Source organism: Nylanderia fulva, unplaced genomic scaffold, assembly GCF_048542155.1.
Source record: "Nylanderia fulva isolate GAGA-0341 unplaced genomic scaffold, ASM4854215v1 Scaffold6, whole genome shotgun sequence".
Taxonomy (NCBI): Eukaryota; Metazoa; Arthropoda; class Insecta; order Hymenoptera; family Formicidae; genus Nylanderia; species Nylanderia fulva.
Genome location: NW_028190698.1, coordinates 2,623,481 through 2,643,969, shown reverse-complemented (window position 1 = coordinate 2,643,969; position 20,489 = coordinate 2,623,481). Strand labels below are relative to the sequence as shown.

At 35.4% G+C, this 20,489-nt stretch overlaps 1 protein-coding gene and 1 long non-coding RNA gene across 12 annotated transcripts in view; both read right to left on the bottom strand.

Moving 5' to 3' along the window:
* Positions 1 to 2,218: 2,218 nt before the first annotated feature.
* On the bottom strand, positions 2,219 to 3,094 carry LOC146720839 (uncharacterized). The gene is made up of 2 exons (XR_014925927.1): positions 2,732 to 3,094; positions 2,219 to 2,450 (listed from the first exon to the last, which is right to left on the bottom strand). It is a non-coding gene; the product is annotated as an uncharacterized LOC146720839 (long non-coding RNA).
* Positions 3,095 to 3,731: 637 nt separating this feature from the next.
* The window catches only part of pnut (septin 7-like protein pnut), a 43,008-nt gene continuing 26,250 nt past the window's right edge, over positions 3,732 to 20,489 (bottom strand). For 8 of the 11 annotated variants that reach the window (XM_085487944.1, XM_085487946.1, XM_085487945.1 and 5 more), the window contains 8 exons: positions 18,887 to 19,094; positions 18,293 to 18,545; positions 17,745 to 17,934; positions 17,226 to 17,391; positions 16,349 to 16,390; positions 14,535 to 14,670; positions 13,776 to 13,939; positions 9,062 to 12,196 (listed from right to left, as the gene is read on the bottom strand). In XM_085487944.1, coding sequence (XP_085344070.1) covers positions 12,037 to 12,196; positions 13,776 to 13,939; positions 14,535 to 14,670; positions 16,349 to 16,390; positions 17,226 to 17,391; positions 17,745 to 17,934; positions 18,293 to 18,545; positions 18,887 to 19,094 — 1,319 coding nt within the window. In that variant the 3' untranslated portion in view covers positions 9,062 to 12,036. Of the gene's footprint in view, positions 7,959 to 9,061; positions 12,197 to 13,775; positions 13,940 to 14,534; positions 14,671 to 16,348; positions 16,391 to 17,225; positions 17,392 to 17,744; positions 17,935 to 18,292; positions 18,546 to 18,886; positions 19,095 to 20,489 lie in introns of those variants that run through there. The other 3 variants (XM_085487942.1, XM_085487943.1, XM_085487940.1) reach the window with 3 other exon arrangements.

Genomic DNA, 20,489 nt, shown 5'->3' with positions numbered 1-20,489 from the left:
CCTTGTTTATCTGAAGATAAAGTCGGGTCTTTTATTCAAGACTACCTTTCCTATCTTCAGATAAACAAGGTAGTCTTGAATAAAAGACCACTATGTACTCCGTAGTCAATGAAATCCATACAGCATCTGAAGATGAACTCAAGATGATCCTAAAAATTTTGGCTCGACTATGAATACCGGCTTCAATATGAAAATTTTTTTGATACGATACCAAGAAATTTAATAAATCAATTTGAGATTTATTTCTCGCTTACGCTTCTTTAAGAGGAATAGAGGGCTTGATTGAAACCTCGAATTGAGGTTTATTTAATTTCTTAATATTTACCAAGAAATATTTATGTTCTATGCATGATAAAATTCCAAAGAAAATTAATTCTTCCTTGAGAGGAAGAAATTGATTCTTATTCCTTCTAGGAAAGAATTAATTTTATTGCTGTTGAATTCGAATATGATTTTCTCCTTCTCTCAATTATATTTTCAAAGAATAATTCTTACGATAATAAATCCAAATTTATCTATTAATCCATAAATCGAATTGCTAATTCTATTTCTTTTTTCAATATATTGATATGTCATAAAATAATAAATAATATTAAATTAATAGACAAGAACTTCCCTTCGAGAAAAAAAAACACGACATTGTGACAAGATAAAAATGATCTTTAATAATAAATTTCTCCGATGAATACAACTTTTTTCTACAAGAAAGAAATCTGGTTCGTGTAAAACGAAAATGTTTGATGTACGCTTGACTTATTCCTTCCAGTATAACAACTAATTTATTTTACAACAAGTCTGTACCGCAAGAATAAAGATTACAAGTTGCAAATAAAATTAAAACGTTAACTTTTATTGGTCGTCTTTAGAGACAAAATAACTCAATTATCGCTCAGATATTTTTTCCTCCGGTTTACAGAAAAAATCTCACAATTTGAGAGAAAGAAAATTCGTCGAGTGCGTAGAAAAATATTTCTTCGATTTCTTTCGTAAAAGTTACATAACATATCTCAGAGCAAAGTGGCACAGTGGGTAATAATCTCTTTCGCGGAGAAACGCGTGTCCCTCTTCCTTTTGGAAGCCGATTTCCGAGGTTCAAAACGTAAAAAAAAATACACACATTCGGATAGGATAATTTCGGCTTTTTTACGCATTTTTTAAAAATAGAGTTTTTAATTAGATCGATAACACAAAATGCATTTTCAAACTCGCGTTTTTTTGCTGCTGCAGTTGGATTTGCATTCGCGCATGTTTAGTCGACGGCGACAAAAAGCGAGAAATATGCGCATATATGAATGTATATATATATATGAAAATAAAATCTCTATATGAACAATATAATCCTTCATATACATTGTCATTGGAATAGCAAATTCGACCGGCTTTTGCAACACAGCGGAAGTGCATGCAAAAGAAATATGCATCGTTCGATGATATTGACTTGAAAAGTAGGTGTTTGTCTAACTTATCTATGCGAATCAAAATTCTAAAAAGCTCCTATTGCGAAATTATCAGCGAAAATCTGCAAGGTGAATATATATTATATTTTAGAATTTTTAAAATGAGTTAAAAATGGAACGTCGATTAAAGAAGATTAAACAAGCTCCGATAAAAGGCGAATAAAGATTGCGACTTAAATGAAAGGAAAAAAACTTGTCTACGTCAGGGTTCGATACAGTTTGTCTAAGGATTAAAAAAAAATAAAAATAAAAAACTACAAAGTAGCAAGTTTATCGATGTTCTAATCTAATATTAAAGAGATTGGCGCGTAATTGAAAATCGAGGACATACCAATCATTATTAATATGAAAAAAATTGTAGCTATGTATTAGCTTTCTACCAGACATTAAAAACCTAGAAGTGAAGGGGATTCTACGACGGAATTTTACGTATTACACGTAGATAATATTAACGTAGGGACTTATCATATATAAATATTTTTGCAAGTTGTACATATATATTATTATTCACCTTGAGGAAATAAGATAACAGAAATAATTATCGTTATCGAACAACTTCATTTTCGACTGCAAAACGCAAAAATTAAAATTTTAGATATATTTCAGTAATAAAATTATACACAATATATATAGATATACATCTGTATATTTAAGTTATATTTAGTAATAATTATTAATAAGCAAATGAGAGACAAAGTCAAAATTAATATGTATGATTGTAAAATTCATATCGTAATATTGTAAAAATATAAATCAGTAACTTAAATTTATTGAAATTATATATATTTTTATTAATAATTTTATCGCAGTCCAGAAATAGAGCGATATCATTTTTGATTGTACACATTTTTCAATTTAATTCATTTTATATATTAGAATTTTTAGAAAGATCAGAAAACGATGAAAAATTTCAAAATTTGTTTTCTCTGTCGTTAAACTATGAATATTTTCAAGTTAGTTTCAAGATTTTCTTCAAGCCTCGATTATCAAGATCTATAAAACAAAATATAAAAAAAAATTAAAACTGAAATTTTCATCAAACGAAATTACGAAAATAAGTACATGTGCGAGGAATATTTAAAAACATACTAAATTTTATTTATTTATTTTTGTCTCTCTCTCTCGAGTGAATAAAGTCGAAATCGAGAAAGGAATGGTAAATAAGTACGCAGGCAAAAATTTCGTGGCCAGGGCCACGCATATATGCGTGCATATATACGTATATACTTGTATCCATGTGTTCCGAGAGTGGTATGTAAATAAATATTGAATACCTCAAACGGACGGCTTTCCACTTTCCGTTATACACGTTCCTTATTCTCAGCGCGGCTTCCGTCAAAAGCGCATGTTGAGAAATAAGTAAAAGCAGGCCGGAAGAAGAAATTCCTAGAATACATTCCTCCTTCGATGACGCGAGTTATACAAGTCTCTTGGACTCTCGCTATCGATAAAAAAATTGCTATTTTGTATAATTTCTATCGGTATCCCGTCATACTTGACGAACGTTTAATCTTATCATCTGAAACGTCTTAAGTATAACAAATATTATGTATAATTATTTGGCATTTAAATTATTTAACCTGCTACTTCAGTTCTACGTCACTTTTATGCACACATTATTATTATTTATTATTACACACAAGTATTATTAATTTTATTAATAAAAATTACGTATTTATATATTTAATAGTAAAATTATCAATATGTACATCTTTTATCTTCTTATTTATTGCACCTAATTATTATTCATTTTATTAATAAAAATTACGTATTTATATATTTAATAGCAAAATTATTAATATGTACATCTTTTTCAAACTATTTGCATACTTAATGCAAATCTTATTTTAATATATACACGTTTAAAAATATATTTAATATAATTTAAAAGTATAACAAAATATAATTAATATAACAAAATATAATTTAAATAATTAAAGCGCTAGAAATTTTTCGCCAAAGATTAAATGACAAAAAATAATTCGCATATAGAAACCGATGTATTTTTTATTAGACGCGCATAAAATTGATTCGCTGAATGAAAGGCGCAGAGTTCAAACCATATCGGACTTTGTTCGCAGTGACACTAACAAACACATTTGACATATGTGATGAAATATATACTTACAATTGTTCGAGATCCTTATCTTGCGTCTTATCGCGTGTCCTCTTCAATTGCTCGGGTAGTCCAAAGTCGTCGTCGATCGATTAATTTATTGTCGCGAGGAATCAAGGAACGTAAGATCGAAACAGATCACGTGGAGAACCATCCGGTGCTTTTCGTTATGGTTTTATATATAATTTACTGGATACATACTCTCTCTAAAGTGTTCGTCGCGATACAGTAGTGAATCATTATTATTACATCTACAATTAGAGCGGCGGCAGCTTTCGTTTTCGTCTGGCACGGCAAAATATATAATTTGTTTTGTTTATCTACTCCTCGCCAGCCTCTCTTTCTTTCTTTCTTCTTTCTCTCACTCACTCACTCACTCTATCAATTTTCCTTCATCTTTCATTCCCGGACTAACTAACGTAATCACATCGATTATCGCGTACAAAGTATAGTCATTTTACAATAATCCTACGAGTAAACCGTATTACAAGCATCGTTCATTTTAAGAAATACACGTGATTATCAATAACGTCGCTCGAAGGCCACCTGGCCTCCGGATATGGCCGGCTCGACGTCGTCTTCCGTTGCAAAAACAGAGCGATCGGGAAATTTCGCGCGATAATTAAGTACAATCGACTGCCCCCGAAATTCGCGTTAAAAAAGAAACGTGCGAAGCAATTCCACAGGATATTATATCCTCACTAACAAGACGTTAAATAGAAAAGTTTGGATATGTATGTCAATTATAAAATTCATGAAATCAACTGCACCGAGATTTTATTTAAAATAGAATCGAGTAATAATTGTTTTGATTAATTGCTTCATATCGTTTTATGCTGATACAAAAGTCAGCAAATTTCAATAATTTTGCCAGAAATAAATCATTGAAATTTAAATTCTTTTCGATCCCCGGATCTTTGCTTTCTCGCGTTTCTTTTTCCGCTAGAATTTTTGCATTATCGTGTATAAACGCGGCTCCGCTCGCTTTTCTTACTTTCGATCACTCGAGACGCGTATATAATATACCAACGAGAGATTAATTGGCCACATCTCGGCGAAACGCTCGAGCCGGCGAGCCTATTTAGAAAAATGCGTAGAAAACAGGAATGTAGCACATGTGCAAGCGCGCGCGCGCTTTTCTCATCCCCGGTAAGATAAAGAAAACAGGGGAAAAGTGATAAGTGCGATAAAATAAAATCGTTACATCGAATAGAAATTAATTAGTACACATTAATCGTCAGATCGACAATTTTTACTGGCCTCCGCATCATTTCTTCGAGATCCGTCTCTTTCAATCGCTTCTTTTTCTTCTTTCTTCATCATCTTCTTCTTCTTCCTCTCATACTTTCTAAATTAACGCATTTCAAAGAGACAGAGATCTCTAGAAAGAATACCTAGTTAAAAAAAGGAACAAATCTCTCTTTTTCTCTATGAGATCGAATAATGTATAATATAAATTACGTGGGACGTCAAAATAAGCGAAATCGAGCGCGTTTGAGACACCTCGCTACGGAGGGTTAAATGCGAGCACGTGATCCCTTGAACCCTTCAAACGCGTTTAGGGGGATGGAGAAGACTTCGCGTCATCTTCAAGAACTACCCGGTGTGCTTCGTCTCTTCGTGCGGTGAACTGAAGAGATCGCTACGTTAGAAAATCGCTCATTCCCTCGCTTGTCTTGGCACAGAAGTAACTTAACTTGTAACTTAGCCCCCTAAACATATCGACGGATTCCAGACGGCGCGAGCCTTATTTGATTCGAAAGTACAAACGTCAATCGATGATTCGAGGCCGCATTTTGATTACAAATCACATTTTGGTACCACTTTTTTTTTTAATAGTATAAGAGAAGCCTCGAAAGAGTATCGTATAATTTTAATTCGCGCGGTACTTATATTTCGTTAGCCCTTTCACTTCTAATGTTAATAAATACAATTTTGTCGAGAAAAAAACTATTGCAAATAATAATTTTCCAAGACAATTAGAATTTGGTGTTGCGATTATAAAAACGATTATAAACGTTTTTTTCATCGGAGACGAAAGCAGTATACGTACAAAAATCACTGTTCCGGAAATGACTCGGCGTAACGAGGATTCCCTAGAATTAATTTTACGCCACAGCGATCTTCAAACGGTAAAGAATTTCGAGTGACCTTGATCTAATAAGCGCGGGAAAAGCGAGAAGGCGCGCCGTCTCGAATCGCGATGTATCCCTAACACACCTAAATTTACTATATATTTATACAATGATCCGGTTTTCTTATCGTTATATATAATCCGATTCGTCGCGGCTTACGCGTACATATACATGAATTAAATTTACGCTTTCTCTCGTTTGAGATTTATACATAAATATATAATATATATATATATTTTTTTATATGTATATAATATATATGGCCGCTGCTTTGTGCGATATCATGTTCAGCCTCCCTCTGCGGGTTCATAATTGTGCTCTCTATGTTTATATCGCGCGAATATCACACTCGTCTTTGTCGCACTCGTATTTTTATTTACGCTGCCCAAAATCGAGAGTTGAACGAACCGAGAATCGCGAGAATCAAAAATCAAAATCGCGATTATAATTGTATAATCTGATATAACGTTTACAAACGGTACGGGATATTTTTATCCCTCCTATGATTTTGCTTGAGAAGCCAATTTTCGTAATCTTTCTATTCGAAATTGTCTAATTTACATTGTAAATTTTTGCTTAGTCAATATTTAAGCAAACGCCATAAATGTTCTTCACTCGAGAATTTCTCTCGCGATACATTTCTCTACCTTTTAAATTAAAATTCTATTAAAAGCTATTTGAAATTAATTCAAGAATGTTACTGCTCTGAATGTTACTTGTTGAATTCGTGGAAACTTTTAGATTTTTACTTGAAAACTGTCGATGCTTTGATATTAAAAAGAAAGAAAAAAATAATAAAATAAAGACAACACAATAATATACAACATTCTTGATTCAAATATTACATATACCAAATTAAATTTCACCACGATTTGTATTTTGATAAATTATCAGAATAATCCACGTAAAATATTTAATCACAATCGTAATAATTAAGATTAAGCAATTGATTGCTAATTTAAAGATTAGGGCGATCGTAATTAATTTCATTGATTTAATAAAAGGACAAATCCGTGTGTTCTCATCTCTATTCCAGGAAACGCTCGATCGCTTTCATTCCAAGATATTGATATGATGAGTATATTCCACGAATTCTGTTTGGACGCACAATATGTAAATCGCGATCGGCGGAGGACGGCGAACATGACGCTCTCGTGACGCAAGAAAGATACATAATAAGTTTAAACGGAGCTTAAACACTCGAGCAAAGTACGAAAAGTTACGTTCTCCAAAAAATTACGTCTAAGTGAATTCTTTTTTCCTTCTATTTCTTTTATACAGTTGTTGTTGTCGTGTAAGCAAATGATGGTCGCGAATGAACGCCAATGAGCATGAAAGGATGTCTATGCATCCCTTTTGTTCTCTCCCTTTCGGATACACATACATACATACATATCGCACATACACGCATACATTCTTCATCTCTTTCTCTCTCTATTTTCTTCTTGAATGCTAGTAGGAAGCGCGCAAAAGCATAGGCAGACACACTTTCTCGTCGTGGAGAACGTTTTTTTTCCCTTCTTTTTTGTTTCTCTGTCTGTGAATTTGCGCATATATATTGAAGCATATATTGCGAACAACGAAACGGGCATCTCGCCGATGCAGGACATCCGCGTAAATCTAAACACACCTCAGCATCATCTCCGTCGACGAGGATATCTCTCCTCTGATACATCCTATATTAATATATTAATTAGCGCGCAGCTGATGTCGGCGATCAGTCAAATTTGCAAAATCTTGCAGGAATCTTGGAACTCGGCGAATCTTCATGTATGAAATGACGGAAACTAGACGTCCTCGAGATCGATGAATCTATATAGGAATTTGCTCCAGACATCTCGCATCTTCTCTTTGAATTATTGCAATTTTTCTTATATAGACTTCCGTTTCCAAGTCCCTTTCGGCGCCGAAGACGCTGGTTTCTTGCAGATCCTTGGCTCTTTTGCATTCTTCCTCGATTCTCCTTGGATCTCGTCCAATTTGAAATCCGCAGATCCAACCGGAAACTGTTCCTCCAGTGTCCGTTAAATACGTGACGAGATTTTTGAACCACAATCGAGTTCATCAGCTGATCGGAACTACACCCTAAACCACTCGTCGTCAGTTATAAGCGGATCGTTCCTGCTCACTTCCTTTCTCTCTCTTTCTCTCTCTCTCTCTCTCTCATTCTCTCTATCTCTCTATCTTTTAGTCTTTTATAGTTAGAAGAGGCCCTTCTTCTTGCTCTTCTTATCTTTACCATCGACAGTCCTGAAAGGAGAATTTCCATATCAAGCACTCGACTTTTGCTCGCCTCGCTAATAATGACAGATCCGAGAATCATCGAACGCTTATTCGAGTTGCACACTTTCCGATTAATTAAATTATACCGGATGTTTGTTTGACGACGAATGATCCTGATGAAGTGGAGCTGATTTCTTTTTTACATCAAATTTTTATCCTCTATCTCGAACATCATTTTGCGATATCAAAGAATTGTTCAGCAAGAATCGACAGTAATTTAAATCATATAATAATATTATAATAAAAATGTATAAAATTCATATACAGTATAGAAAATAAATAAATACGTGACGCGAGATACTGTCGTGTTTCGAGAAACGAATTTGAATAATTTTTTTTATACGCTATATTTAGGGGAGCAGCTGCACAAGAATCTAATATTGCTGTTATGCAAAATAATCTCTCTCTTTGCGAGTACAAAATCTATCCATGCGAAAACCATGCTTCGAACCCATCCATTGCACACGCGACCAAAGAGCAAACATGCTAATCTCACGCGTGTCCCAAGATTTATGTGTCTTATCGATTTTTATATCACGCAGTGAAAAAGTACACTTCGCTTTTTTTTTCGCAGAAAATAAAAATGTAAAATTATTTATGCACCTTACGATATTATTTGTACTTTTCGATATTTATGTAAATTTACAGAGATGTCGAAGGAAAAACGGGAGAAGAGGAAAGAAAAATGCGCAATCGTAAGCTCCATTTCATGACGTTTGCATTCGGAAATTAAAAAATTTAAATTTAATTATATTCTCCGAAGAATTCTGCCAAACGTTTATCAAAGGTATCTCTCGTTAAATGAGGCTAACGATACGAAAAGCAGCTGTATAAAGTGACAAAAAATATGCGACGACGAAACAGCGAGTAAATATTATATGTAACAAACAGTGAAAAGCGACGTGGCTAAACCGTCCGTTTTCTGCGATGCATTTTGCATTTTAATGACACATTTACGCGTTAATTTTCCCTCTTTTTCGGAGCCCTCCCTCTCATTAGAGCGCTTCGAACAAACAAAGATAAAGCTACAATTAAAAAAAAAAAAAATTCGCAATGAGGACGGTTAGTAATTGTTTTAGGTAAGCATTGCGTTTATTTGCGAAAAAAAGGATTATCAATCGATGAAATTAACAATGTATAATCTCTCTTTTTGTTTGTGAGTAATTATTAGTAATAGGCGGTTATATATCCTCTACCAAGCTGTCTCTATTTCTTTTTTTCTTTTTTTTTTATTTTAATTCGTTCGTAAAATTCGAGAGAAATTTCTCTCTCATCGGAATGAAACGTGCGATCAAGCAATTTGACGATGATTCGAGTGATTTTAGAATAAAAGCACAAGTCGCGAAACAGAGGGTAAAATCGACAGCTTGCTCAGAGTTTTACAAACTGACTGATTGACTGACTGACTTTTGGAGATCGCGAACTTATATAACGAAGAAGTGGCCGTGTTCGTATCAAATCAACCCTTTACCGCATGATTTTTATAATCGAGGGAATTTCTATAGCAACGAGAAAACCGAAGATCGATACTTGTGTGTCATTAGATTTTCTTCGACGGAAAAAATAAGTATAATTAAATAAAGGAACTTTTTATCATTTTTCTTACACAATTATCTTTTTTCGTACTCGTTTCTCGATTTAAATGAACCTGCTGGCGCTATTTTGCAGAATAAAATAAAGAGTGGCATTCACGGAAATGCAATATAGATTTATTCGCGCTTTAAACATCAAAAACGTTTATCAAACGGACTTTAGATCGATACGAATACGTAAATACAGTCGGAAATTAATGTAACGAGTGGCAATCCATAAACTACAGTGTATATATACAAGGTGTCCGGTAACTAACGGACCAATGATTAAGGGCGGATTCTCTGGCCAATTTGGAGACGATTTTTCCTTAGCAAAAATGTTGAAAAGTCAATAATTTTCGAGTTATAAGCGATTGAAAAAAATGGGTTTTTTGAAAATTAAATGTTTTAGAGTTAAAAGTCTAACATAATTACAATCTTCAGTTAATTTCAGGTAGAATTTACTATAATAAAATTTTAATTTGAGGCTTAGTTATAAAGATACATAATGACAAATATTGGAAAGTTGTAAAAAATGATGACCTTTTTCGACATTTTTGCTGAGGAAAAATCGTTCCCAAATTGACCACCTGTAATCGTTGGTCCGTTAGTTACCGGACACCCTGTATATTGATGGAAGAAAGCGGGGGTAAATTATGGCACGCGATGCGGTAAAGGATCGAAGTGTGTGTATATATGCGTGTTTGTGTGTGTAAAATATATTCTGGGCGAATATACAAAAAAAAAAAAAAAAAAAAAAAACGCCGCTACGCGAGGATAACTCTATTTGTTGCGCCCCCGTTACAACATGTATGTAATCTAAAAGTTTATCAAAGTCAGTGCCAAAAATACATTGCAAAATGTACATATCGCTAAATATACGCTTAATATAGTTCGTCGTGTTCGTCCTATCTCTACAATGAATGTTATCGACCGTGATTTATACCGTAACGCGAGATTTCCACGTTTCTTTTGTACCTGATGGACGCGTTACAGCAAATCAAATATATATATATATATATACGATAAATCGCGAACGTAAGGAAGTAGACAAGGCGTGCTCCAGGAAATGACGAATCGCGCTTGGGATGTATGTACTTATGTAACATCGTGCGAACGCGAGATACGTAAATTTGTAAAAAAAATTTGCGAAGAAATTTTGCGCAACAAGATGTCCTCGGAAAATCAGGAATAATCGACTAGATCGGTATATCAATCACGAGACAAAATTGAGATTTATCTTTCAGCGAAGTTTTTCAATTTCGACATAGAAGTCCTCCCTCGTAGAACAAATTTTCCTCCTTCGATCAGATTTATTTATTTATTTTTTTTAATCAAATATCCGGTCGATCGATTTAAATCTCCACCTCACAGATTAATTGCGATTTTCTCCGTCTCTAAATTCTACGTAAAAATTAAAGCGTTACTCTCGACAAATGCTAAAACAATTCAATCATTTACACAGTAAATGATAAAATATTCGCAAAAAAAAACAAAAAAAAAACAATCTCAATTTTGTTCGGCGTTATATACTCATCTCTTCGATTCCCGATATTTTTCATATCTTCCTCGACTTGGATTCTCGTCGAGCGCGCAAAATGTCTTGACAATGTTTCGCCAAAAAACGTAACGAAGTTTATCATGCGAAAGGTGAGAAAACGCGGGAGACTATAAAATATCGAGTATAAAATAGCGGACAGATTTAATCCGGATCGGCGGAAAAATCGCGCGATATCTGCATATGCGGATGACTTTATGGGACGCCTCTCTTTAGAAATATACAGTCGCTTTGGATATGTGCACGCACACGCGTGTCGAGACGAACAAGTACCACCTATCACGATTCATTCACATCCGATTTTCAACTCCATGCAACATAAATCTGTTTAGAATCGATCGCGTTTTATTATTTTTAATCTAAACAATTGATACGCGTCCGCTAAAATAACTGGTCGATTAAATAATGCATTCGATACAATCTGTTAGAAATTTGGAATTTTCCGAAAAAATAAAGAAAAAGGTATGAATAAAAATAAATTGGATAACGATTTATCTTGTACCTCTGATCTGATGTTAATTTTATTCATGAAGTTCTCTCAAAGTAACGTTGACGAGTTAACTAATCGCTCAGATAGGCAGTACTTACTCTTCCCTTAGGTATACGATAAAATTTAATTCCTCAACCCTTATTCGGGTGCATCTATATCGACTTACATCGATTTCTGAGACTCTCGTCTACCATTTTGATTGCCTTCGAGATGCTATAACTTAAAAATATTTTGATTCTTATTCTTGCCGATCCTACGGGACTTTTGTCGAGCAATTTTCGCTGATTAAAAAAAGAAAAAAAAAATCGCGACTGCACCGGGATAAGGGTTGAGAGCGCGAGAAGAAAAGAGTCCGCGCGACAGAGATCCCGAAAAGTCTTGCGAGCGCATTTTCGAGGGCGGTTTCTGGGAGAAATTCGGTCGTTATTAGGGGTGCTCAGGATGCTGTATGACAAGCTGTATCTGTGCGGGGCTGTCTTGAGGTGATTTGAAACTCGTGTGACGGCGAAGGAGGCTGCCTATCCCTCGGGAACCCCTCAACGTACCTCCACCGCCGCCAGATCCCTCGGAGGACATCGATCCCGTCCTAGATCAGGACACCCCGATATGGTATACACACAAGAGAGACAAACAAACCGGCTTTCCTTTTCTTATTTTTTCTTTTTTTTTTGCGAACTTTCCGAGCGCAAAAGTTCGAATGAAATGTAAAAATATCGCGCACGCGATAATCTTGCGTATATATTCGCGCGGTCGGATCAATAAGCGTGGATTAATCTTGGAAAAACCGTCGACGTTTCTTGCACAACTTCTCTCTGACTTTTTTGCGAGAAACGAAACGTCGCCGGCGCATCGTCCTTGCGTTTAACGCTAAATTTATCGGCAATCTCGATTTGAATTGTAAATAATCTAAAACAAGTAGAGGATTTAAGCATCCACGTTTTTATAATACGTTTGTATTTTTTTTCAAGGATTTCTAAGAGTTAACAAATAGAGGAATGTAATACTTTTGATATATTGACATTTTAATTAATAATAAAATTTATATAAATATTAATAAAATTAATATCAATAAAATAATTGTTTTCTGTCAGTTAAAATTAGATACAGCCAACTGATTCGGCATTAAATGCACGACGACGAGGATGGAAGTCACGATATGTACATGTACGGATAATAATATCGCGTGGATGGAAATTGAACGAGACACGAAAATTCGATAATCGCGAGTAATAAATAATTCTTCCAAAAAAAAACCGGTGACCGGATTATTTTCTGTTATTTGGTGCAAGCTTCGTGAAGTGATCGTGATGTGAAGGATTGTAAGATATAAAAGCGTAAATAAAAAAAAATATATTGCGATGCGAACGACAATGATTAAATTGCAAACATTAAAATATCCAAAGACTAAAGACGGATTATAGCGACTACAGCGAGAGCGAGGTCTATATATAATATAAACATTCACTATCGTATTCTTCTTTCACCACGATATATGCTTTTTCCATAAAAGCTTCTTCATTAGAATTTTACAATTTATTTTTAAAAAATTCTCCAAGAAAAAATTAAAGTTTTAAATTTACTTAAGCGAAGGTCTCGCCACTAGTTTAAATCCAATTTTATATAATTATCGATATTAGATAAGCCTTGAGCGATCGTGTTTCCGTGATATTAAAATTTCGCCCACTTGAATCTGTGCGCGTGTTTCGATAACTGCTCCTCGCATCCGCGGAAGAAGATACGATAGTGAATGAAATATAGTGTACAAGAGGAAGCTATCAAGCTGATTCTAATTTGCATCGAGTGCTTTTCGCGCCGGATATATATAAACAACTTTAAAAAAAACCACTCTAAATCACCAGCGTTAAGCTTGAAAAAGCGACAACTATTTTTCTCAATATTCGTTCGTGTTAGAATTTTAGCTCTCGTTACAAATAAAAAGGAGGAATGTGAAAGCTAAATGTAAAACAATATTGATGTCTAAATAAGAAAAAAAAATTTACCGTGCGAAAAACAAGAGATATATTATCGATCTCTTTGAGACACAACGGAGAAATAAATAATGTGAGAGAGAGTGCAACAATGAAACAACACAATACGATTAAAAAACGCAATATCTCACGGTTTTTCTCTTCTCTTTTTCGTTCGTTTCGACAAGGACTACTTACTCTTTCGAATTCGCCTCTAAACTGCGTCTACGTAATTCTTCGATACTGTGACCGGTCTGTTGCTCCCAGGTGGTTTTTTCCGCCTCAAATGCTCGTCTCTTTTCTTCCAGTTCTCGCACTTGCTGCTCTAACGAACGTCGCATTTGCTCGTGCCTTCTCTGCAACTGTTAACAGATTTTCCAGAATGTATTTTCTCAGAACTAACTACACTAGATACTCCTCTTTACGTGTTTCGAATACGCATAAAAATATTAAACATTGATCGAGAATGAAAAAGAATTGTCGAGATGAATGAGAAACTCTGCACAGAAAAAACAGTATCCTTGAAAGAATGCAAATATGCCTTGATTCAAGTATATTTTATCCTTATAATAGCGCCAAATATTCTTGGTTGAAACTGAAATTTACTTATAAATATTGCAAGAACAAGTGACAAGTGAGCATCGGATATAAGCGGTACTTTCAAATATATATAATAATTCTAATAGTTCAAATGTGACTAAGTTTGTTTTTACCATATGCAATTTTTAAAACAAGAATATATCTTAAGGATAAAATATACTTCACACAAACTTATTTATTATTAAGGCAAATGAAAATTTGTGATTACAAAGAGCATTCTATGCTTAAATCAATCAAATAGCGTTCAAGAATAAAAATATACTTGAATCAAGGATTCCTTTTTTCTGTGTGAAAGTTCACAAACTACCCTTTCTTCTTTTCGATGAAATGCGCAAAAGGCTGATGAATTTTACTCACATCCGCTTCGGAGTCCTTCAGCTTCTGCCTCTTCTCCCGCACTTTCATTTCAAAGACTTGCTCCATTTCTGTCTCCATCTTCTTCATCTTGTTATCGTGTTCGCGTTTCTCCTCTTCCAGCTGCGCCAACGGGTTCCTACAAAGATTCGAGCAGATCCAAACTATAATGCATCATGTTATCGGGTATATAATACGAGATACCGTATTATAATCCGTCGAGGAAATACAAATACTGGGTGTGACGCGTATATATATGACATTTAGGCGTTTTCGGAACTTATGTATATATATCTAATCGTTAATTAGCGCACTACCACACATTTATAGAATCTCATTAGCTCTTCGCAGCAAGATTTTTTTTAAAGATTCAATTAGATTTGAAGTTCCGAGAATTCTTAATCAAGAAAGATATAATAATTATTCAACTTGGCTACTTCAGTTATCACGCGTTAGCATAGATAAAATCGATAGCAGTGTAGATGATTATATCAACATAATAGCTAACATATCCGGGTTGTCGCGGTAATTATATACACATATGTGCTGCAAAGAGATAACAGTATAAGTCACATTGATTCTTAACTGATATGACATCATCGTGGAAAAGTCGACGAATATTCCAGGAAAGAATATGTATCACTTTATTCGCGTTTTATATCGCAAAGAATGAGCGACAAAGACATAATAGCAGAGAGATTATTTCTGTTAATAAAATGAAATAGATGACTCATATCGCCGATAAGTTCCTGCGAGACCACAATCAGTTAAGGGATAAATGCTCCGGAGAGCCCGGATTTGCATTAAATCGATGTTACGCAAATTACAAGCGATAATTGGTTTCCAGTTTCGTTATTAAATTGGATTGTTATCGCGGCAATTAGAATATTGCTCGAAATCCACGAGAAACGATTACATTCCGGAAATTTGTTGCCAACTATATACGCAACGAAACATTTCACCGTATAGAATAATGAATCATTGCTTTTATCGTGTTTAGTTATATTTAAATAATACAAGAATATTTTATTCAATCTCCACTATTTATTTTTTTTATTTACGTGTAACACAAATCAGGGCTCTTATTATGTAAAAGATTGAAATGTGAAATCTATAAAGCCATAACAGATGAAAATCGATAACTATATATATATATATACAATTTCTTTCTAAGGGAAACTATCATTACATCGTTGCTAAATTATTAATGCGAAAGTAAAACTAAATATAAAGGCGGCAGGCAAATTTAAATCGTGTTAGACATTCAAAGTGAAAAATCTAATTTACCAATCCTTTTCTCTCTAAAGAGCGTACAATAATTTGCGTTGGTTATTATTTCTTCGAAGGACTCACTGCACGCGTCAAATATAAGCGCTTATCAATCTCATAATATATAAATTAAATAGTAACATGCAATTTAATTTATAATTACAAAAAAACGCAAATACAAAATCCTGTAGTAAATGATTCTTTTGATAAATAATTATCTTGAAATAAAATCAAAGATTTTAATAAAATTAATAGAATCTAATTCAATATATGTATCTCGATTTAAAAATTCGTCTAATTCATCTTCATTCGATCATACATCTTCCTTTTAAAAGGTCTGTCAAACTCGATGATGGATTTAGTAATTTCGCAGTCTCTTCTCGAAAGTTTTCTCCAACAACGTTCTCCATCTCTCATATATATAGTATAATACGATCGCGCAGTGAGTCCTCCTGGGTCGCGGAGATTCCGAGAGTACCTCGAAACTCGACAAGGCTTGTGCACACAAAACCATAGTATATCCTTTTGAGCCTTATTAAAGGACTTACCACACCGTCATGAAAGTGTTCGTCACTCCTGGAGGGCACAAACTGACCAATAAGAAATTCACCATTAAAATTCCTTCCCTCGACAGCGTTCTCGTGTCTAGTCTACTACGAATACAGATCTCTCGCTCGCGATCGAGATATGACAAGAGATAGTTCAAACGCGAGGGCAGATCCACCGAGGGGTCGAATAGTTTGCATGCACAACCTTTCTCATGAATTCTTCAGAATGTTGAAAAAAAGAAACGGAAGAAACAGAAAGAACAACACACACCGTGTGATGCAAGCATGTGAGTCGGACAGTACAAGTCGCAATCGACTCGCAAGCGTTTTATTATTATTGGTGTGATATACTGAAGCTCGAAATAAACCATCATCTCATCACGCATAACACAGTCGAGTGCTCGCCGAGACACACTGCGTGCTCAAATCAGACTCAAACGAAACAAACAACCTTGCTCGAATAGAAAAAGCGAGCGTCGTAATGGCGTGGTTGGTGCCTGACTAAAAAGAGATAAGCGCATCCGGCAATAATATTAATATATTGCACCCGCTGGGGGCAGGTGGAGAATTAATAAATTGGACCCCGCATTATGTAGCAGAATGGGGCCAAATAACCGTCGTGTTAGAACACGTATGTTTTTGGGACAGCATTTTTTTGTCACTTAACTCTGGCGATAGCCGCAAATGCTGGCTTGAAGATACGGATAGAATCGATTTTGCTTTCTTATTTTAAACCTCGACGCCCGGTTTGTCTATTTCGGCGGAATAAAAAAGTACATCTCTACTCCGCGACAAAATTCTGCTCTAGTTATGCCTCTTTCACATACGAGAAATTTGTAAAGAATTCACGCGAATCATGTGGCACGGATGTACTTACTTATTGGAGGCCTTCGTCGGCTTGCCGTCCACACCTAGACCGGCCAAAGTGCGACACCGAAAGTTCTCGTAGTGGACATTGTTCGTCACGTCTTTTAGATCCTGCACGTGCGTCCTTACCACCATGTTTCGGAGCGCTATGAAGTCGCAGTGTTCCAAGTTTTCGACTATGTACAGAAAACAAATATATTATGTATATGTAAAGGAATAAAGGGATAAATACTCTTCTCTGGATTCTTATCTTTTTACCAAATATTTCGAACGCTACTTACTTTACAATGACACATGAACGGCAGAATATACAAACAAGTTTTTCCAATTGAAACAGACATTTAAAGAAATAAAAATGTAACTAAATTTTGTAATATAAGAATTAGATTTGACTCTGTTATACACAGTTATTTATAAATGTCGATAATACCAACATGTTATATAATGTATGTCAACAAATAAGTTTACTCAATCGTAGTTGAAAATCGATCAATGAAGAAGTTTATTTCTCGCAAACTCTCGTACGTACCTTCCGCGATTCCCCACGGATATTTTCTGCCCCGCACTTTCTTGCCATCATGTTCGACGACGGCATTCGCTCCCACGACAGCAAACGGCACTCTGTCCCTTAATAACTTGTGGAATTTGTTGTCCTCCTCTTCCTCGACCTCAGGGAACTCATAGATCTTTATCTTGTGTTGCGCAATCTCGTTCAAAATCTAAAAAAAAATTCAGGTCAAGACAATTGAATTAATTAATTTAGAAGAGAAAAAAAAAAATATATATATATAAAATTTTATTATGATATATGTATGATGTGTGTGTAATTATATAATTTAAATTATATATTTAATTATATGTAAATACATTAATAAAATTAGAATTAAAATATGTGTTAAAATAGCAATTCCTTAACTACTCGAATATATACAATACTTTATTGTAATTTTATTTAGATTTGAGAAAATTTTTGAAATATTTAAAATAACTTTTGAGAGATGTTTTTTCTTTATATCCAGGATAACGAAAGGGAGTACTTGTTCCTTTCTTTCCTGAAAATTCGAATGCATTTCGTGCCTGTTTTTTGAAGTGCGCGCACTCATCCGGCGTCATAGTATCCGCTTTAGCGATAACCGGTATGATGTTGACTTTGTCGTGGAGACGTTGCATAAACTCCACGTCGAGCGGCTTCAATCCGTGGCCGGAGGGCGCGACAAAGTAGAGGCAGCAGTGCACCCGACTATCCGGGATCTGTCGTCTCGTCACGCGGGACTCCGCATTGAGAAACTCCTCGTACTTGGATTCAATGTAGTCGATCACTGGCACCCAACTGGGAAAGACAAGCGAATGAACAAACGAGCTTCGAGTATTCACGCGAAAGTTTAGCAAAGTCGATTATATAAATTAAGAGTTTAACAAGGCTCTGTAATATAAATATAAATTTAAAGTGTAAGACAGGCAATAAGAGCCAAATCGCGGATGACAGTGCGTTATCCCAACGAAACTAAATTTTTTCGTTAGAATTAAATACCTGTGCACAAGGCACCAAATTTTACTTGGTCACGGCCAAGATTTAAAATTGGAATAATCTCTACAAGAGATTTAATTCCATACATCCCCGATTATATAATTTCGTCGGAATTACAATCGTTATCGTGTCATTATAGATACCAGTTACTGTTGTCGACAGCGTCACCGAAACCAGGGGTATCGACAACCGTGAGAGTAAGATTGACGCCATTCTCCTTTAACAGAACTTTGCTGGTTTCCACGGCGACTGTCTTCTTTATCCTGAGGCTGGGTCCGGGATACTCCGCGCTATATATGTCTGCCAGGAACATGGAGTTGATCAAAGTCGACTTACCGAGCCCTGATTCCCCTGCAAGAATGGAGAAAAAAATATTTCAGCGACTCCATTCGATATATTATAGATCAATAAAATCTATTTTTATAAATAAAATAAATATCTACCTAATAAACAAATGTATATTATTCGTACTATAAAAAAATCAATAAAATAAAAAAAAAACAAATTAAAAAACAAGTTGTAACGTCTGACGCGTTTCACAACTGAAAAAGGTATCTCAAAAAGATTCAATCAAACAATTATAAAAATATACAGTTCCAATTACAGAAATATTTCAACAAAAAAAATTTGTTTGCAGAAACAGTGGAAATATTTCGATTGGAAAACAATTCTCCATTCCGCGAATATACTTCATTCTGTGAAGCATTGTTTCACGGAATATCTATTTTCAGGTGAAATTCGGTTCGCCAAAAATACCCCGCGATTTTTCTCTCTCTCTCCCTCTCCCTCTTCAAGGCGAAATAACTTCGCGGCTATTAATGTTCGCGCCATCGCGAGACAACGATCGTTAATCTCTCGGTCGGCGTATTTTACGATCGGACATTTCTGTTTCGCGGTCAAATAAATTTCGGAGACGGTGACACCGAAACGAGATGAAATGAATGACGCGTACCACCTCATCCTCCTCCTTCTCCGTGACCTCTTGACGCATAAACCTTGAACCAAGCGAAGTGCCGCGCCCACGCCTTCAACACCAAGGGTAAGAACTTGAATTGCTCTATTTACGGAGAAATATACGCGGCTCCGTTTATGCGCGGTCTAATAATAGCTTCATCTCCCTCTTTTCCCGCGCAGCAACCGCGCTCTCAAATTTCCCCAGACCCAATGACACTCTTTTGCACCCGCGTGCGTTCTTCAAGACGACGACAATTTTAGTCGACACTTTTATTAACGCCTGTCTTCTCCCGAAGCGCCCAGTTCGTATTCTTAAAATAATTCGCATCATCGCCGTATAATCTTATATATAAAGGAACCGATTTATTCACTTATCGCGAGTTCGCGATATTCTCGAAGTTACAGAGCCTTCAATTATCCCTGGAGGATACCTTGCGAGGTGATAAATCTAAAGAGCGGCGGAAACGCAGGCTGCAATTAACAATTTATGGCTCTTTTCAATCGGCCAGGTCGATAAACGTCGCTACGTGTCATTGCCGCAAATTATCCACCTGCTGAGTGACGGTGCTATTCATTTGCATAAGTAACGCGGCGCAGAAAGATGCTCCGAGAAGAGTCCTGGGGGTTCCCCCGAGGATGACTTCGTCTCCTCGGAGTGTGAGAACCGCTGAACTTCGACGACAGCCTTGATCCGGCAAACGAGGGAGAGAGAGAACTTCGGGCGAGCACGTGCTCGGCAGATGGAGATTGCATCGCGAGATGATACTCCAGAACGAAATGGGAATACCATTG